Genomic DNA, 17,524 nt, shown 5'->3' with positions numbered 1-17,524 from the left:
ACGCTCTACACCGCCTACTACTACATCACAATCTGGGCGTGGATGATGAGCATCCACGCTCCAGCTTGCGGGGGAGTGTTGGGAAATAGGTGGTGTGGCCTATTAGGCCCACTAGACCTTAGCCCACTAAGGGTTCCCTCTCTTAATCCCACATAGATAAATCTCTTATACTCTCTCTCTCAGCACTATATAAGGGCATGTATCCCTTTCTTTCTAAGTAACCAAGTTCTATCCATTTTATCTTCTTCAATACTAACCATTATTTGATCCGTGGAATGACTATGTGCACGGTTCCTATAGTTGGGTCACCTAAAGGGAGGCCACCAACATCAATGAGTCTCTTGACACAAAGCATGTTGACCAACGGGCAAGGAGGTTCTGGATCAAGTGCCCTTGAAACATGTTTTAGAAGAAGCTAATGGGGTGTATGTATACCACAAGCTTTTTGTTGGGGTGCTTTATATCTGCCAAGTACGAGGAGCGGGCTAGCCCTAAGTCTGATATCAAAGGTCCCAAACAGTGGCGTACTTGGCCACACCACTAGCTAGAGATATCCATAGGGATCTGGTGGCTCATCGATCATGACACGATTAATGCGTATTATGATACTTGGCTTAGGGATACTCCCTTAGCTCACCACCCTACTTTTCTACACAACTAAATCTAATTGATTGTGGCCCAATTGCTAACGGGGAACACGAGACTCCAATGGGAGCAACATGTACTTTTGTTAGACTTCTTATGGACGGCTATGGCCACTAAGATAGGGACCTCCCTTGACCATCCTATCTAGACACCCATGCCTGATGGGAGTTTCTCCGACTAATCCTCCTGGAATAACTTCCGAGAGAGATTCCCCATGCAAGCTTGGGGTCTACACATTTGGCACCTAGCGATTAGCACCTGCGTCTTATTCTTCCTTCGGAGATTCATGCACCGTGACCTACCTACTAATGATCGGGTGACACGTATTAGTCACTCCACTAGTTCAGGCTGCCATTGTTGCCCCGACTCTCCTCAAGTTGAGACTCTTCTTCCATCATGAGATCACTACAGAATGTTAGTGCCAATTTACTCACCATTATCATTTGATTTTTCATTCCCATACTACACTAACACCGCTAGAGTGTTTTGACAATATCTTTATCTTGTCAAAAACTCTAACCTTAGTCCTTATCTACACATTATCATAGCATACTTACTATAGGAGCTTTACAAAGGGCAAAACTCTTCTCTTTTTGTAGAATCCACCATGAGCGCATAGGATGCCATAAGCCATATCAAACACTGTGTATGGCAAACCCATCGCCTCCTACCACCTATCATCAGACGCTTGCTACCTACATGTGACACATTGCACACCTGGGGCATCCCGATCACTTTGACTCACATCACCACACAATTACAGATTATCCATTGGCACACATCGCTAATGGGTTCTCTAAAGCTCAACATGGATGGTGCAGCCAAAGAGAACAGTGGCCAAACTGGTGGAGGTGGTCTGCTTCGAGACCATACACAAAGTATTGTTTTTGGTTTCTCACATTTCTATGGAGTTCAGACTAACACACCAATTGAGGATGTGGCGATACGTGATGGCTTGCTTCTCAATGAGAAGCAAAACCCTCACGGTATCATCATATAATCAGACTCATACTTCATAGTCTATATGCCTTGTGCAGGCTCAAGCACCTCGTGGCATCTCAAGAGTTTATGGCGAGACATCACGTGATGTTGCACATGCCTCACGAGCATTCACTACTAGCTACGAGAAGGGAACCATATGGCGGAGACCCTCACCAACTATGTAGTACACTCTTGCACCCATTCCCTCTATAATACTTTGAAGGATCTTCCCTAGGAGGCTAGGGGCAGAAATTCCGATGACAAACTCACTCTGCCAGCACTCTGCATACACAAGACTCTTGCACCCGACGACCCCACGAGTGGTGTGTTGCATGGAACGCTAGAGGCGGGAGTGCACATCGTCCCACCTAGACGTTGTGCCCTTTGCGGAGCTCCAAGATGATACCTGATAAATGTGAATATAACACATGCTCCACACATCACCAACTTTGCGGGACGAGCGAGCTGCTGGCACTTGAGGTCTGCACTACGACACAAAATATTCTCACCACCGTATCTTTTTTTTTTTAGTCAAGGGCATGGGTGAGTGGGGTCTATGTGTTATGGAGATATTTATGCTCTCTCCATGCCTATAAACTCTTTAAGAACTCAACCTTAAATTTATAAAACCCCCCTAGGTCACGTCCTAGGCACATCTGGGTCTATCTAAGAGCAGAACCCTTGGGTAGGTCATAACCTACACCATATTTTTTCCAATTAAATAAGCCTCAATCCATTTTCTCTTATGGCGCTCCTATAACTGATGTTAGCCTGATTTTATAATTTTCAGTTCTACAATAAAAATTCTCATCGTTTTTAGAAAAAAATTTTCAGAAATCTTGGATTATCAGTGTGCTCAACCTGAATAATGTGTTAAATTGTGATCTAAATTAGAAATATTTGATATTTTATTTTATTTGATAGGTTTAAAACTTTATTTTCTATTTAGCAACATCTTAGGAATATGTATTTATGAGGTTTCAAACATCAAGGGCTTAATGTAATATTTTTTAAAAAATTATTCTTCCTCAAGAATTCAATGCATGAATGTAGTTTATATGGTGGTTGGTGAATGAGGCACTTTTAACCTTGCTATGCGACAATAGCAATATGAAGTTAAAACTTTGTGCCCTGAGTAAATTTTATTAGTGTAAAATATAAAATACATTTGTACATAGCTAATAGCTAAAAATATATCATTTCATATCTTCACTGGGTTATACCTACATTTTATAATCCATTTATAAGTTAAAATTTAGAGGTTTCATGCCTTTGTTTTAATTTAGACTTGAGAAATAATAATATAGGGTCATTAAGGGTCCATTATCAAGGAGGATTGGTTAAATTTAATAAATTTATAAGTTTAAAAATGAAGAAAACAAGCTCACAAGTCAATATATATAATTTAAAGGGATTTTTAGAATTCGTTTTAAGCATAAAGGTAATAAAATGATTAATGTATTTTATATACTCCATCCCAAATTTTAAAAAGGATATAAAATTTATTTTGCATTTATAATTTTTTTCTATAATTAAATTGAAATTAAGAATGACTAGAAATGAAATATACTCATTTGAAGGCTAAAAAAACTATAAATAATATAAATGATATGTATATCTTTATTCAATTTAATTTTTAGATTTTAACAGTTAACTCACAATAATTCAGGTTATGATTGGTCCACAGATATAACGGATCCCACAGAGATTTGACTCTAAATGAAGCTGAGTTGGAACACAGACAAAATGGCATGAAAATTTTGGAAGGGTAAATGGATGGTTTTAATAAGGTGTTAGGTGAAGAAACTAAAGATATTATGTAAGGTTAGAAGTAAGAAAAGACATATTGTGGAGAAAGAATGATGCAAAATAAAGGAAAAGGGATGATGATGAAAGTTTAGATATGAGTTTACAAATTTGTTGATGCACATTTATTGAGCATCAAATGCCTATCCCTAAAATTGACAGGATCATGTATTTGAAAAAGCAATACAATAATGAGCAAATGAATAACACTTCAAAATACTTGCTTCAAATGGGTTAAAAAATCAGGATCTTGGAGAGCCTTGTGCTACTGATTATCCACTATTAGGGAATTCCTAGAGTGAGAGAGACAAAAATATAATATTTATACATAGGTCACTACCTAAAATGCCATTCTATTTTTCTCTATTCTCCCTCCTTAACATTTTTTCCTCTTTTACTATTGGTTTAATTTGAATTTCATGAATTCCTCCATTAGAAATTCATGCTAATTAAAAAGGAAATTAGGGGAAACTATGGAAGCAACTGTGAAGTCCATAAAAATTTCCTCCAATTTGACCCAATAAGTCAAATAAGTACTTCTAAAAGGTACATGGGATGCTGCTACCCGCTGATCCTTATCGAATTTAATTTGTATAAATTTTTGATACACAGTGATTGAAAATATTCATTATTATTAAAACCTTCTGTACATGAAAGTCAATAAAGGTTACTGAAAAATTCCCAAAATGTGCATAAAGTGATGTTTATGATGAATTTAATAAGTATTAGGATAATCTTTTTAATAACATGACAATTCATATAAAACACATGGAATTATACACATATTCATCGTGTTATTGGCCATATTATGCCTACTCTCTTACACTAGTTATAACATATTTTACAAAACGGTCTGAGTCCAAGTGGTCATCTTAAACTCGATAAGCACCACCATAGTTCTGGGATATTCTCACCATTATAGTTGTACCGAGAGGGGAGGCGCCCAAGGAGAGAGAGATACAGAGGATGTGCACCCAATGAAACTTGGTCGTGTGTTTCTCTAATTGGTCTTCATGTTCTTTTATACGTAATGAGATTTTTAACATAACCCCAATACTTTTAAGTGAAACCATCAAATTAAAAATATGCACATTATAGATTAATTAAGTACAGATTTATTCAACCCAATTAATAGTTGATGAGCATGCAGTGTAAGGTTGGAGCTACACCACATGCTCTAGAAGGTATTAATGAGTTTATGAAATATTTTATGTTTTGTGTTATTGTGTATGTATAACTTGTTGGGTTATTTTGCTACGATTTAGTGCTTAAAAAATATTTTTCAATGCAGCAGAAGATGGATGGCCAATTCACAAATTATCTATGAAGCAAGAATTAATCATATTACCTATGGGTAACTTTTTCCACCCTTGAGTTACTTCTTTCTAGATTGCCTTCAGATCATTCACATGCCCATCCTTTAGACGTCTCCACACGATGAAGGGAATGTTGGATCTCCTTTTCCCGTTCTCAAACTCTTCTTGATGATCTATTTGATCTTATCACCACCAAAGCCTTCTAGTGGAGTGGAGTGTAAGGGAAAGAATAAAGGGGGGGGGGGGATGTTGCCCAGGTCTGGCCAGCATGGGCACCTAAAATGGGCACCCCCTAATTATACTTATTTAAGGATTTTCCATAAAGACCTAATCTACTCCTTTATCTAGGATGAATGATCTTGTCTTAACCACTAAATCACCTTTGTATATTTCATTATATATCCAATCCAATACATGTTCAAAATCTGATGATTAGAGGATTCATACATCATAGTCATAATATAACTGTGCCAAATATGTCTTTGGTGTCTCACATTTATAAGACTGTGACATGAATCACCATGATTTATGTTTAGGTATAATACAATGTAGGGATTGATGGTGCACGCCATCGACGTCACCCGCGCCGCGCGCCCTCGACGTTGAAGACCGGGTGAAGCCACTCCAGTTATCCTTTCCATTTTCTCATCTCTCTCTCTCTCTCTCGCATTTTTGTCTCTCTTCCGTTCTTGTCTGTCTTGTTTTCATCGTGTTTTGTCGCGTTCGCGACGTTCGTCCGTCCTTCGTTTTGCCGTCGAGGGGGATGGCCCTTTCTCTAACCCATTCCCCCTTGTCTCTTCCCTTTTCTCTCCTATTTCCCCTCAATTTCCTTTTATAGTTCCTTTGTTTTCTTTGTTGTAAGGGGGAGCCCATTTATAAGGGCTCCCCAAATAGACCCCTTCAAGGCCCATTTTCCCACCCCTACATAAGGGAGGAGATGGGTGCCCTAAGAAGACAGACCAGTAATTTTTGTTGAGGCATTTTATCGAACATCTCGCTGGTCTCCCTTCCTCGTCAAGAGAAGAGCACAAGGGAAGGTTGAAGAAGAAGAAGAAGGGAGAAGAAGAAACAAGGAGAAGAAAGAGACGGAAGAAGAACGAGAGGGGAAGGGGTGAGAAGTCCACCATCCCAGTCGAGCAAGACCGGTGCCCGCCACCCCTCGCTCCCGCCCTTCCCCATTGTCGGAGCCACTCCTCCACTGATGACCCGCCCCGCCGGACCACGACCGGCATCCGCGATCGTAGGGTTTGCCTTGGGCAGAACTGACGGGGAGGGGGCCTTCGCCTACCCTCATTCACGCCGGATCACCGGCGACCCGATGGACCACCGGCGCGCCGACACAGACCGCCACGAATCGGTTCGACTCCACGGCCGACGCCGTCAACCGGCTGGACTGGACACGCTCTTCGACTGGTCAACCGACCGGTCCGATCCGATCGACCGTCCGACCGATCGGTCGGTCTGACCCGATCAGCCGGCCTGATCCAACGACCAACCGACCCGATCGACCGGGCTGGTCAAGCTCGGAGGGTTGGACTCGTTGTACGAACCGACCGGCCAGGTCGACCTGGTCAACCAAACCGGACGACCTGATCAATCCATTCTATCAAGCCAGATGAGGCGACCGACTGCCATGCCCGATCCGGCCAACTAGAACGACCAAGCCGCATTCCGGCTCCCCGCCTTTGGCCACTGTTGGAACAGCCCGCAAGCATCCTTGACTCTGCCTCCCCTCTGCCGCCCCTTTAGCATCGCTCTGGCATCAGCTGCTACACGTCGAGCCGCCGTGTATACCCTGGCGTCTCTTCGTTCCACCCGCTCCGACACACCAGCAACGAAGACGAGGTCCTGTACTACGAGCCATTGTCGATGAGGTACGCCGTCCTCTCCCGTTACTCGTTTAATTATTCTCTTGCAGTATTCTTTCGTCCCGTCTCCACCGCGCTCGGGCTACGTAGGTCAAAGAGGCTAAACGAATGATAACTACGAATCTGAGTGTCTTATTGGTACAGACGAGTACATCCATTACATGCGAGCCCAACGGATTGAGTCCGTTCGGCCGTAGACATCCCCGTTGCTCCGACGAGGTTTGAGAGGCCCCTGTCGCCATTACCCGGTGACTTCCTTCCAAGCTTGGAGCTCGGCGCCTCCCTCGAGTTGGAGCCTGCACATACGATACGTAGGGCATTCATCATCTCATAGTTACATAACCTGTTAGGGTTATCCGTCAGACGACTACACCGCCGTTTTCCAATACATATCCCTTATCGGCACGGAACAATCATATTCGGTGTCGACCGGACGACGTCCTTGATGACATCCGACATCAGGGATTCATACTGATCAATTCAGTGAATTCTTTATCTGAAGAATGTACACTTTCTATCCTTGGTGTCTCCACATAATGGCCTTAAGATCAGACATATGTATGATACAAGTAGGGATTGGATATTCATGTTCTATCGGGATAGCTCAAAGTCCATTGTGAGTATCCATTGAATATGAATATTTTGAATACAAACATTAAGACATGATCACAGTATTATGATCTCACAATTATTCACTAAGTTTCCGAGCACATTTAGTGTCCTCATTATAGAAATCACATGAAAATTATAATGAATAGTTTTTATTTGAATGAATATTTTTTATTTAAATAAAACTTGGAGGAGTGATTGGCTTGACAGCCACATAGTCTCCATCATTAGGCATTAGCTGTGTGACACTCGTAAATAGACTGGTTATGGTCAACAATCAAATTCTTTCTTGGATATTTTCAATACCCTAGAAATGGACTACATTACATCATGTTCCTTGGGTCAGTCTCATCTTTTTCCTATTCTGGACAATCCTATACTGATCACAGAATCATCTCATGGTGCTGCATCTGGGCTAAGACTGTTAGGAATGTCTTAATCAATAATCAAAGGTTATTGGACCAACCATCCTCATCATAGGAGCAGAAGTATACTTTTCTACTTGGATATTTTGATTTCCTTCTTGAGTATCCTATGGGTATGATCACGTAGAATGTATGATTAACAATAATTGATCATTACATTATGATCTCATCATAATTCACTAATTGTTTCCCATGTTTCTAGGTATTCATTATAAGATTTCACATGAATAATGAACATAATTTATTCCAATGAACATGATTTATTCCAATGAACTTAAACAAGTTATAAAAGTGACATTGACTTGTAGGCCATCATTACATCATTAATGTTATTAAGAATGAAGACAAGCTACAGATAGGAGTTTGTCTCAGGTCATCATACATGGCATTCCTTTGACTTAGACATTCACCTAAACCAACTTTGGGATGACCTTCTCCTCTTGTCCGGGAAAAATTCTCAACTCATCTTTGTCTTTACTTTGAATATATGTTGTTCATTTACACCACCTAAGACCTTGCACTCAAATAAACGGCAAGAAAAAAACCAGCTGTCAAACACCTGAGATAACAGAAATAAAGAAGGGTATTTATCTTAATAAAAAATTAAAACAATGAACATGATAAATTATGTGGTGAAATAATATTAATCAAATTTGAATAAAAAACAGATAAATGTATGTTGATTCAAATAAATATGTATTATGTATTAAAAATAGCCAATAAGTTCCTCAATAAAACACTCTAAATATAACAGATATCTGAAAATACTATTTTTCAAGGCAATAGCTATTTCTGGGAGAAAAAATCAAACAAAGTTATTACACAGAGTAAAGGGTAATATCAGAATCCCTTGAATTATTCTAGATCTTTTCACCTTGGGTGGGTCCTAGATTATATTTTATTTTTTAAAATATCTGGGACATTGATATACATTGGACCTCCTCTGTGATAGGTGTTGACAAAACCATTGTACATTTTTATCATACTTGGGATCATTTTAGGCTTGCTCTGAACTCTTTATTTTGAGATTCTCCTGGTGTTTCATAACTTGATATAATGCAAGGAGCTTACCATGAAACTTCATAGAAGTTGAGTGGGGTTAGTCAATTACTGTCAGTAATTAATATGGACGCTGAAAATACTGTATAAATGATAATTTCACATAATTCATACTTTAATGTTACTATGTAACGATTAAACACCTATTTTTCATAACTTTATTTCATTCTAAAATATTGATATGTTTGTTCACATAAATGATATTTGTAAATCTAGTATCCACGGCATAAGGAAATATAGAGATAACGGATAATTTTATAATAATAAAAATAAATAAATAAATCCAAAAAATTACATATGACTCTTTCAAACTTTCCTTATTTTTTCTTCAATACCCTTTTTCAAAGTTTCCTTTTATTTTGATCTTGCTTCCTCGATAACCTTTCTCAATCTCCCTTATTTTTACTTTTAAACGATTTACTTTCTTCTCTATCATTGTCTCCATCTTGATCTCCTTCTCTTTACCATATTTTATCTCCTTATTCTCCTTATTATGTATCTTTCTTGTTATCTTTATCCTTATCTTTATTTGTATATCTATTTTTAGCCTTCTATCAATTTTCAAATGGTATTATACCTCAAGATTATTTTTCACTTAATTTAGTAAAACCTTTTTCATCTTAAATCAAAAAATTAAAAACAAAAATTTAGGTAAATTAATCACTCATCCCTTGTAAGAGCACCAAAATTTGGTAGCAAAAATGTGTCACTGAAAATGGGATAGCCCTGATTATCCTGTTTTCATTGGGTTGACCTGCTCAAATGGGCTATACATTTTAGTAATATCAGTGTAAAACCCATTATTATTGACCCTTGTGACTCAAGAAAGTCATATTGGGTTCTAGAGGCCTAGATCTAGATGAAGAAAAAGATTCCAAGCAATGGAAGAATCATAACCGTATCCTAACGATATAGACAAAATCATTTTATGAAGAATCTGGGCACGGATCCCATCTGTGATTTCGTTGATCCTAGAACGAGTTGCGTGGAGATCCCCATGTGTGCAGTCTCCTGAGGTATCCACATGGTCCTCAGCACGTCAGATATCCTCCTCATTGATGAGCCCCGTTTACGCTCCGTCGCTGACGCTATGCCATCCAGATCACATCGGGAGTGGAGAGGAGGTGTGGGCGGAAGGGAGAAGAAGGGGAAGCCCCCTGAAAAATTTTGGCCTTGGTGAATTTCGTTCATGCCTTCCCCTATTTATACTAAATGAATATTTTTTATAAAACCATCAAAACTTAAGTATATCTTCCGACGTCCAAAAGACCACTTGTGTGCGACCCTCTAGGCCCATGTATCATTCTAGTTAACAACTCGAACGACCCAATAAAATTTAATGGCCTTCCAAATTAATTAACTTTATCATCATATATAGTAATTAACATCGTATCAATTTAACACAATCGATAGGTTGAGTCTCCAACACGTGAGGTGCCATGCTACACCTCATACTCTAGAAGATATAATGGAATGTGTATCGACTCACTCATGGAACCCGTTCATCATCGGTTATCGAGTATGTGTAGTGCCTCATTCACTTCGCGCTCCTAGGATGACTTAGGTTTTGGTCAACCGTCAAACCCTAATTGGTCATTCGAGTTAGTACTAATGCACTCGGAAATCATCGGAGAACTCTTCTCTGATATTTCACGGCCTTGGTCAAGGACTTCATCGCATCGTTTTCACGTGAGCTGTCACCTCTTATACTGCTGGTGAACGATCCCATCTTGACCACTCAATCATCTTCGTGAACTTCTTGATACTCCAGAACTAAGACTATTTAGAATCTCATGATTAGAGACACGTAGGTCATTGTCAAAGCACAATTGTTTGTCCTCCACAAGATGTCCTTGGTGTCTCAGGTCTAAGGACCACCTACATAATCATGACGTGAATCAACCTGATTGACAGTCTGGTATAATACAGTTCAGAAATTCCTATAGATCAATTCGGTGAACTCTTTCCACTAAGCACCCACTATCTATCATTAGTGTCTCCATAGTAATGGCTACGGGATCGACCATAGTCATCGTATGAGTGATGCTAGATAGTGCTATTCTACTAGATACTTCGATGTCCTTCTCAAGTATCCTTTGAATAAGAATATTTAGAACACATGCTTAAAGACTAGTGATCTCCATATTACGATCGTATCATAATTGACTAAGTCTGATCATGTATTCATGGACTTCATTGTAAGCGTCACACGTGCACTATAATGAATATATTCAATCAATGAACATGGAACTAGATACATAATGTGTGATTGGCTTGCCGGCCACATATATTTGTATCAAGTCAAACTTAGTGGGAGCCATATATTTGTACCACCAGACGGAGAGCAACGTGCCATTCATTAAATGGGGCCATAATACGTGGCATGCCACGAGGCCAGGAAATCTACTAAACTAGTCATGCCACATGCTTTTCCATGGTGGTTTTGGTGTCAATTGGACTACCTGGGTGAAACAGACAGCACAAAATTTATTATAAAATTATAAATATTAATCATTAATTTATGTATAAGAAATTTTTAAATAATGCATGTTAAAATATATTTCATACATCTTTATAATTTTTTTGCATAATATATAGTTTAACGATAAATATGAACGTCTACACAAAATGCAATCGAATAATGTTATTGATTTTCCTCTAATCCATAAATTTTCTCAATTTTTAGGATTATGTTCAGAGTTTATAAAATTTATTTCACGAATAAGTACATTATGGCATAAAGAAGAATAAAATTTAAATGAATTTTGTTGCAAATTTCAGGAATAATAAAATTTGAGGATCTCTAGATTAGGTTGTAGCAAATTGAAAGGTTACAAAGGAGGTGGACATACATTGCTGCCAAACCATGGATGCAAAGGAGGTTGGGAACTTGAAATCTAGTTCTAAAAGTGGGGAATGATTGACACATGTAGAGATGACAACAAAATGAAGCCTGTCCTCAACAACATATGGAATCATGGCCATCCAATTCTAATTGTATGGTAAGCTTATTTAATGTTATTTTTATTATTACTTTCTTGGTCATACACTTGATTTGTTTTTTTTTAAAACACCCAGAGCAGATCATTCACCATAATGTTTCTACATTTCTACGGTTTCATGTTTTTTACTTACCGGGATTTTATAGACTTCGCCAATGCATTTGATTTGTAATTGTTATTTTATTCCCTCTATAATGCATCTAAAAAAATCCCATCTAAAAATTATAGTAAAATTGGAATTGGCAAAGGCCCTAGTGTATTGACCGCAACTCCATGCTTTGAAAATCCTATATTTTTAAAACTAATCTCAAGTTTATAAATCTACTCATTAATTCCAGCCAACTACCAAAAAGTCACCTATGAATTAATCTATCAGGTGCCTGATAGTCCGCTGAGGACAATCGTTTCTATAATGCATTTATATATAATTATTATCATTTTATGCATTCCATAGTTGGAATTACATATAATCTCATTATTCATGTGTAACCATAGTGATTCTTAGTTAATTCCATTTTAAAAATAAATATTGTACTTTCAGATGAAGCCCAAAGTTATTATTGAATTTCCCGATTAAATTTTAATAACATTTAAGAATTTGGTGTAGTTTTATACTACTCATTTTGTAAATTAATGATTTAGTGTATTTCAAGGATTTCTTTTCATTTATTTCAGGATTCATGGGTTCATTGAATCTACGTATACACAAAGCAGGCTTAGAGGACCAGCAGGAGCAGGTCAACTGGCTGCTGCAAGGTGTCTAAATTGAATAGTGGAGTAGGCTTGGTGGGGGCAGGCATATTGAATGGCAAATGAGCTTGGGCAAAGACAACCTCTCTTTAAGTCATAATGGCTAAGTTGCCCACTGAAGTTCTACAACCGAAAATTAAAATCTATTATATTTTCATAATATTTTGAAAACTCTTTAGAAAAAGAATCATATAAGTAATTCATTATTTCTATATTTTATTCAATAATTTTAATCAAGATATAAATTCAGATTTTTATAAGTAGTTGCCTCCCTATCTAAAAAATGTTTCTCATCCTACACTTCCTATTCCTTTAAAAAGGGAAACCTATAAATAAAAATATACAACTCTTAACTCTAACAACGGTGTTTTACTGATTCCTTCCACAATGGTCCACATAATAATGATCTTATACTTGATTTGCAGTGGTGATATTGTGCTTCAGTGACCATTTGTGATGTTTTGATGTGGGGACAACATTCACATAAATCATTATTTTAAAACACCAACATAGGCATGATGTTGAATGGATACCATTTGATAACATATCATATCGGGGAAAACATGATATCCTTCATTTCTGGCGAAATAGCTGGCTACTCAACATGTATCAACCTTAATATGGATTCAACTAGGCACCTTGAATACTCCATGGAAGCTTCTGCATGCCAAGGGAATTCTTTGTTGGGCCTAGGCTGGGCTCAAAGCAAAATTCACAAATGTTGACTTTGATTTTAAAATCATATTTCTCCCTCATGAAAACTATGCTATTGGGCCAGTCCCCAGGTCCATTTTTTAGAAACGATTCTGTTATACATCCCAAGGATATGAACTGAATCAAGTCATTCAAAGGTTTTGTTAAAGCTTGCACAAGAACATTGTTCCCTTTTACAAAGCATCTCTTGCAGCAATGCGGCAAAGAATAGCATCTGAAAGAGAGGATATAGCCAATTCTGGGGCTGAAATTTTGTAATGCTGAAAAAAGAAACAACATAGTGAATACACAATACTTAACTAATTTCAGACGAAATACAGTAATTTAAGAAGCCAATATATGATTCATGACCTTCTGAATCTGTCCAAGGTCAGCTCGCCTTCCCAACTTTTCCAGATCAACTTCAGTGCCATGCATGAGCTTCTCCAGAGATTTCATCTATTTCAAACATCAAATATTATCATAATTGCTCTTCCGAAATGTATGTTAATACATTATCTTTTTCCAGAGAAAGAGGACACCCTAAGAAAAAGTATATGATCCATCCCATATTACCTCAGACAGCCACTTTCTATTCATTATTCAATTTACGAAAAAAATTGAGAAATAATCCTTTTGATAATTATTTCTCACAGAAAACCGCCAAGAAATTCGCACATTGTGATGGTGCATTTTAGAAAGATGCAGGAAATTCCTGAGATTATTATTGTTTGGGGTAGAATAAGGCAAAATATTAGATTCTCAGTCCTCAAATCTGTAGCACAACCTCGATGATTAATCAGGCTGATTATAGTTAAACTTAATTCAATATAACTCAAAACCAATCAAAATACCTAATATGTCCTACGTGATGATAAACCCAGAAAATATCAAGTTAGCTAATCCGTCTTTCATTTTTCTCGTAGATATCCACTGTCGTTCAACACAACTTGAGGATAGAAGAAGTTAACAGAAAACAGACGCTAAAAAAAAATGAAATGAAGATCATTATTTACTTGTCCAGTGCCTTACTTCATCAACCGAGGCATTAAATCGAGCTACGAGGATGTAGGTGCTGCTATCTGAAATTCCACACCTCTTCAAAGACTCGGAAATCTGAGAAAAAAAGGAAATTCAAGAAGCAAATTATGAAAAACATAATACCAAGTTTGAAAGAATAAGAGGATGGCTACCCACATGTTTTGACCCAGAATAATTGTACACTAGTTCTGAGTGAAGGGTGCGAGTAGTTAATTGGCCATTGGAATTGGCCAATAATGCTTTCTGCGCTGCGGCGAGTACGGGAAAGACATCTGGCACCTGTTTTGGTCCATAATAAAGAGGAGCCCATCTAGTCAGTGGGGAGAGAGAGAGAGAAATAACCACTAAGAGAACCAGAGAGAAAGAGAGTAGAAGTAGAGAGAGAGACAGCTGGAAACAGGGAGTGAGAGAAATAGAGCAAGAGAGGGGGGAGGAGAGAACCTCAAAGAGAGAGAGAGAGAGAGAGAGAGAGAGAGAGAGAGAGAGAAGCAGAGGAAAAGAGAGAGAGAGAGAAACAAAGAGAGGATTGAGAGATATAAAGAACCAAATAAAGTGAAAGAGGGATAGAGAGAACCACAAAGAGAGAGTGAGGACCATCGAGTGCGAGACAGAGAGAGAACGACAGCCAGAAAGAGCTATAGAGAAAGAGAGAACCGCTGAAAGAAAAAGAACGTTAAAGAGAGAGATAACCAAAGATAGGAAGATATATAGAAAGAGGGAACCGCAGAGAGAAAGAGAACCACAGAGAGAGAACCATATATATAGAGAGAAAACTATACAGAAACATAAAAAAGAGAGAGGGAACCACACAGAGAAAAGAGAAACATATGTAGATAGAGAGAACCATACAGAGATACATATATAAGAGAGAGAGAACCGCACAGAGAAAGAGAACCATATGTAGATAGAGAGAACCATACAGAGATACAAATATAAGAGAGAGAGAGAACCGCACGGAGAAAGAGAACAATATGTAGATGGAGAGAACCATACAGAGATACATATATAAGAGAGAGAGGGAACCGTAGAGAGAAAGAGAACCATTTAGAGAGAAACATATGTAGATAGAGAGAACCATACACATATATATAAGAGAGAGGGAAGCGTAGAGAGAAAGAGAACCATATAGAGAGAACGATATCTAGATAGAGAGAACCATACAGAGATGTATATAAGAGAGAGGGAACTGCAGAGAGAAAGAGAACCATGTATAGATAGAGAGAACCAAACAGACATATACATATAAAAGAGGAAACAGCAGAGAGAAAGAGAACCATGTATAGATAGAGAGAACCAAACAGAGATATATATATATAAAAGAGGAAACCACAGAGAGAAAGAGAACCATAGATAGAGAACCATATATTGATTAAGAGAACGATACAGAGATACACAAAAGAGAGGGAACCACAGAGAGAGGAACCATATGTGGATAGAGAGAACCATACATAGATATATAAGAGAGAGGGAACCGCAGAGAGAAGCATTGAGAGACATATAGCGAATTAAGAACCATATAAAGAGAGAATCACAGGTGGAGAGAATCCGAGTGAGAGAGAGAGAGAAATTCATTGATAGGAGAGAAATGCAGAGAGAGAACCAGAGAGAGAGAGATAACTAGAGAGTGAACCCACAAGTGAGGCATTAATCAAAGCAGCCTCCGGTTCCAACACCCCCTCTTGCATTGCCTTCAGCAGATCCCTGAAGCCAAAACGAGAAATTTCATCGAAAAGGATCATTAGCCAAACGATTATGAAAGATAATAAGGCAGCAGTCTCCGGAGCCCGCATTCATCAAAGCCATAGAGCAGGTCTTCAACTCACGCGTGAAATTTCAATGGAGATCACTCACTTTTTTCCTTGAATTTTTTACAAATAACGAAGTAGATTGCTCACTTTTTTCCTTGAATTTTTGACAAATAACGAAGTAGATTGCTCACTTTTTTCCTTGAATTTTTGACAAATAACGAAGTAGATCACTCACTTTTTTCCTTGAATTTCTGACAAATAACGAAGAAGATCACTCGCTTTTATCCTTGAATTTCTGACAAATAACGAAGTAGATCACTCGCTTTTTTCCGTGAATTTTTTACAAATAACGAAGTAGATTGCTCACTTTTTTCCTTGAATTTTTGACAAATAACGAAGTAGATCACTCACTTGCTATTGGTGACGTTCACGAAAAGGGCAAGAGAGAGGCGCCCGCCGGGACAACCGCAGCCGCCCAAGTTGAATTCTTTCATCTACATACAGTAATCGACATATGAGCAAAGCAGCGATCCCATGATGAACTATCGGCTAAAGAAACAAGTTCTGATCGAATGAAGATTAACAATTAGCAACCAATACCTTCGTTTTCTTAGTGTCAACAAACCGGATTCCTATCAGGCGAGCCAAATCCTAGTCGTAGTAACAGATGATAGAAAAGTGAGAATTACACCTCTTCCGCGGAAATCTGGAACCGGACTAAAAAAAGTTAAAAGAACAAAGAAATCAACGGAAGAGACAAGCAGAGAAAGATATTCTTGGCCTTCTCTGTAAACCCCAGATTATCGTTTCTAACATCGACCGAGTTTCTCAATCCTATACCGGTCAGATTGAGATCAGAGAAGGAGATTGAACGAAGTAAGCTATTTGCATGGATTATGCAGACGGGTAGTATGCGATACTGCCAGGAGAAAATCTTAGAGAAGCTTAGAAAATTTTACAGAAAATCTTAGAAAATCTTAAAGAAACTAAGCGGTGAGATCAGAAAAAGGGATGAGAGGATTCTTGTGTTTGAACAAGTAGAGGCCAAAGAGAGAAATCTGCGCGCAAGGAGAATACCGCCTTCTCCTTTCAATGGGTTTTCCGAGAGCTGAGGTAGAGCTGGTCTGAGTGACGAACAGAGGGAGAAAGAGGATTTGGAGGGTTTTTAAATGGGCTGACCCATCTGGGTATTTCTATAACGTTCATAAAATTAATTCCCAAAGATTCAATTTTTCACGAAATTAGCATCCGGGCTGGTTTTAATTTCGATCTTAAGCCTCGTAATCGAAGATTAACTGATGCTTTTACGTCCAGAAAATCGATCACCCAAAGATTCATTTTTTTCACGAAATTAGCTTCTGGGCTGGTTTTAATTTCGATCTTTAGCCTCGAACTCGACGGTTAGAATCGTCGCCCAAATTGATTTTTTTCACAAAATGGTCATCTGGGCTGGTTATAATTTCGATCTTCAGCCTGGAATTCAACGATTAACAGATGAGTCTGCGTCCAGAAAATTGATCACCCAAAAACTGAATTTTTCACAAACTAATCTCCTGGGAACGTTTGAAGTTCGACCTTTAT

General features: G+C 38.2%; 1 protein-coding gene across 3 annotated transcripts; it reads right to left on the bottom strand.

Moving 5' to 3' along the window:
- Positions 1-13,172: 13,172 nt before the first annotated feature.
- Positions 13,173-17,118, bottom strand: LOC144701897 (EKC/KEOPS complex subunit tprkb-like protein). Of its 3 annotated transcripts, none has more exons than XM_078573700.1 (9): positions 17,021-17,118; positions 16,544-16,594; positions 16,355-16,437; positions 16,179-16,238; positions 15,830-15,896; positions 14,352-14,474; positions 14,187-14,270; positions 13,527-13,613; positions 13,173-13,435 (listed from the first exon to the last, which is right to left on the bottom strand). In XM_078573700.1, the coding sequence occupies exons 3-9, from the start codon at positions 16,435-16,437 to the stop codon at positions 13,349-13,351; spliced, it is 591 nt and encodes a 196-aa protein (XP_078429826.1). In that variant the 5' UTR covers positions 16,544-16,594; positions 17,021-17,118; the 3' UTR covers positions 13,173-13,348. The 3 variants fall into 3 exon arrangements, with proteins under 3 accessions (XP_078429826.1, XP_078429827.1, XP_078429828.1); XM_078573701.1 differs by having other exon boundaries at positions 16,544-16,649; positions 17,021-17,091; XM_078573702.1 differs by lacking the exon at positions 16,179-16,238 and having other exon boundaries at positions 17,021-17,117.
- Positions 17,119-17,524: the final 406 nt, after the last annotated feature.

This window comes from Wolffia australiana, chromosome 4 (assembly GCF_029677425.1).
Source record: "Wolffia australiana isolate 7733 chromosome 4, ASM2967742v1".
NCBI lineage: Eukaryota > Viridiplantae > Streptophyta > Magnoliopsida > Alismatales > Araceae > Wolffia > Wolffia australiana.
The sequence above is the reverse complement of the archived record's forward strand: the minus strand, read 5'-3'. Positions and strand labels throughout refer to the sequence as shown.